At 44.9% G+C, this 3821-nt stretch overlaps 1 protein-coding gene across 1 annotated transcript; it reads left to right on the top strand.

Moving 5' to 3' along the window:
• The first annotated feature begins 1421 nt into the window (after window positions 1–1421).
• On the top strand, window positions 1422–3477 carry LOC126728616 (uncharacterized). The gene is made up of 2 exons (XM_050434412.1): window positions 1422–1859; window positions 3031–3477. Exons 1-2 carry the CDS (start codon window positions 1422–1424, stop codon window positions 3475–3477), a joined length of 885 nt encoding a protein of 294 aa, XP_050290369.1.
• The last annotated feature ends 344 nt before the right edge of the window (window positions 3478–3821 follow it).

The following is a 3821-nucleotide window of genomic DNA, read 5'->3' as shown; positions in this document are numbered from 1 at the left end:
TGTGGGGGCCGTTCGGTTACTAAAATTATTAAAGTCAAGTTAATTGGGCCTGTGGCCCATCCGAGGTTGCAAACCTGTCTGAGGAGGCCCATATCAAATTGAAGGGGTAACCAAACGAAAGGAAGAGTGAATATTACGAAAGGTGAGTTTAGTATTCGTCCGAGGACAAAATCCTTCTCGGCAATATGAGTCCGAGGACGATCAAGACGCCATCTTGTTATAAACATACTTCGGAGCTACGTCACCACTAAAGGTGGGATAAGGGGCCAAAGGTAAGAGAGAGAAGGCAAACAAATATCTATGGCAACAGCTGCCTTCGCATTAATTGCCTCTCAACCAACTCTCTGACCGCATTAATGTGGAAGTGATGCCTGAATAGTGATGAAGCAGCCTTACAGCTGCTAGAAGGAGGTTCCAGAAGGTGTTAGATGGGACAGAAAGAGATCCCCTGAACCCAACCTATACGTGTGTGGTGAAGATGGTATGAAGAGGGCGGTATATAACATGAAAGAAAAGCATGCAGAAAAAGAGCGAAACATAGAGAAAAACACAAAGAACACTCAGGAAAAAAGCTTGCAAACCAAAGAACTGTATTTGTTTCAAAGGAAAACAGATTGTTATATCGGTTCTAATCCATCTATAAACGTGAGGTTGAATCTTATTACTTTTAAAGAAGTTAATCTAGTTCTTGAACACCCACGCTATACAAATTTTATTGTTTGAGCCTTTTAGCGTATGAACCCAAGACCAGTTTGAGATCGTTACAAATTGAGTCCTTACAATTGGCGCCGTTTGTGGGAAGAGCTTGTTTTAACATAAAAGAACTCTCGTGCAACGTTTATGATGGAGGAAGCAGCTCCACATCACTACGTGGTAGGACCACATCAGGAAGATGCCAACCCACACCAGGCAGAGTCAAAGGGCTCCTAGCATGGTGATCCCCATCGGAGTCTTGAACGGAGAGAAAGCCGTGAGGGGAGTGTGCGCACAACTCATACCGCTAAAAGTCACTCTCATGGGAAGAGTCACGTCTCCCATGCAAAGCATGACGGGAATCTACAATGTGAAATTGCCGATTTGAAGAGAGAGTTGCGTCATGCCGGCGAGAACGCTCCCCACCTTGCTCCGAACCATCATCCGAGGAGTCAGATGGAGCGAGTTATAGGCGGAGATCAAGAACCTCGCCTAGCGAGACTTTCTCCTATGAAGAGGAGCACGGCCATCGACGTAGGCACAGAAGTCCGCCTAGCAGGGGCTTGGGTAACAATGCCATGAACAAAGCATTGAGTCAAATTTTCAAATCACCCTTCACGAGGAATACAGAAGATGCAGTTCTTCCTCGGCGATTCCACCAGCCTACGTTCTCCCTATATGATGGCCGGTCGGACCCAGTAGAACATGTAAGCCATTTTAGCCAGAAAATGGCTATCTACTCCAGGGATGAGACTTTGATGTGCAAGATTTTTCCGTCGAGTTTGGGTCCGATGGCGATGAGATGGTTCAACGGCTTAAGGGCCAATTCTATTGAGTCCTTCAAGAGGCTGACTCGGGCTTTTGGTGCTCGTTTTGTTACGTGCAGCAGGGTTCCTCGGCCTTTGGGATCTTTGCTTACTATGTCTATGCGAGAGGGCGAGACTCTCAAAACTTATTCAGACAGGTACTGGGAAATGTTTAATGAAATAGAAGGAAAGAACGATGATGTCGCCATAAGTACTTTCAAAGCTGACCTCCCAACCGATCACGATTTAAGGAAATCCCTGACGGGTAAACCTGTTACTAGTGTACACCAGTTGATGGATATGATTGATAAGTACAGACGAGTAGAGGAGGATCAACTTCAGGGAAAAGGAAAGGCCAAGGTAATCCCTCAGGAGAGGAGGGATTTCAGGCCGGATCGTTATAACAGTAACCGACCCCGGAAGGACTTCGTCGGGCAGTCGGGTTCTGCGGACACTTAGCCTCGTCAATGGGCCAGGCCGGGCCGGCCCAACCTGTTTTTACTTGGTCCATGGGTCTAATGGGCTGGGCTTAACGGGCTGTTGACTAGTCAATGGGCTGGGTCGGGCCGGGCTGGATGGAAAAACCCTAGCCCATGGCCCTACCCATGGGCAATGCCCATTTGGGCTTTAGCGGGCTGGGCTAGTGAGGTGGGTTTAATGAGCTACCCATGGGCATTTTTAACAAGTCTTCAATGGGGTTATAAAAATTTAACCAAAAAAATTATAATTATATATTATTACAAACTATCAAATTGAACAATTAAATCTACCAAAAAGATTCTATTAAAAAAAAATACTAAGACATACCTCTTAGAAAGGTACTAAAATAAGATTAATTAACTTTTATTGATAAGAATAAATAAGTACATTGAATTAAATATCAACTCTTAAAGGAAATATTTGAAGAATAAAATATCAATTCTTAAAGGAAATATTTGAAGAATCAAATATCAACTCATTAAGGAAAGAATTTCTTCCAACCAACGGTAAGCTTTTTTTTTTTTTTTTTTTTTTTAAGGAATTTCTTCTATAATTGTAACTTGTAAGGAAAGAATTGGAATTTATCAAAGGAAAGAATGACTTTCTTTCCAGAGGCACAGAGGTAGGGCAACAGTCATCTTAGTAACTTTGTTTTAAAAATCAAAGCTACTAGACTAATACCAAAATATATATTTATTATGCATATTGTATCACAATCATTCCAAGTATTTAGTGGTTAGGTGTGTGGTCTTAAAGTTTTTATAATGTCTAAAGTTCAATCCCTCACCCACCTAACCCCCAAATTATTTTGTTATAAATTTTGGGCAATGAGTCAGACTAATGGGTCGGGCTACGGGGCTGGGCTAATGGACTGGCCCATCAGGTGCCCATGGGTAAAGAAACCAATCCATAGCCTGTCCCATTGGGCTACTGGGCTGCCCACGGGCTTCAATATTACCGGGCTGGGCTGCCCATTAGCCTAGTGGGCTAGCGGGCTACTGGGCCAGCCCATGGGTCATGGGCTATTTGATGACACTGAGCGGACACCCAGGTGGTTAATGTAGTGTTTCGAGAGCTGGTGCAGCAGGTTTTGGAGAAAATAAAGAATGAACCCTTTTTCAAATGGCCGAACAAGATGGCGGGAGAGCCTAGGAAACGCAACCCGAACTTATATTGCCACTACCATCGAGATCATGGGCACACGATGGAAAATTGCAAGAATTTATGGGACCACCTGGAACAGTTGGTCCGAGAAGGGAAATTAAAGCAAATCTTGCATCACTCCAGCAGTAGGGCAAGTCAAGCAGGCTCAGAGATGCGTGGGGACGCTTCTTCAAGACTTCCCCTGGGTACGATCAACGTTATTTTTGCTGCCCCAGGGAGGACTGGATCGCCCCTCCAGGGTACTATCGGTGTTCTGACCCCCGGCCGAGGATCATTCCCAAGCATCGAAGAGAGCCAGGGTGACTGTCCCCCTAATTCTGGGCTTTTCGGATGAGGACATGGTTGGAACCATACAACCCCATGATGATGCTTTGATGGTCACACTGAGAATTGGTGGGTACGATGTCAGAAGGGTGATGGTAGATCAAGGTAGCGTTGTGGATATAATGTATCCAGACTTGTATAAGGGGCTAGGTCTGAAGCTAGAGGATTTAACAACCTACAACTCCTCTCTAGTAAGTTTTGAGGGAAGGATGGTCGCTCCCAAAGGATTGATCAGACTGCCTGTGCAGGCCAGTACGGATGTGGTGGAGGTGGACTTTATTGTCGTGGACGTTTTCTCTCCATACACGGCTATTATGGGCAGACCTTAGCTTCATACCTTGAAAGCGGTCTCGT

Source organism: Quercus robur, chromosome 5 (genome assembly GCF_932294415.1).
Source record: "Quercus robur chromosome 5, dhQueRobu3.1, whole genome shotgun sequence".
Classification (NCBI taxonomy): domain Eukaryota; kingdom Viridiplantae; phylum Streptophyta; class Magnoliopsida; order Fagales; family Fagaceae; genus Quercus; species Quercus robur.
Note: the sequence above shows the minus strand (reverse complement) of the source record. Positions and strands in the feature narration are given on the sequence as shown.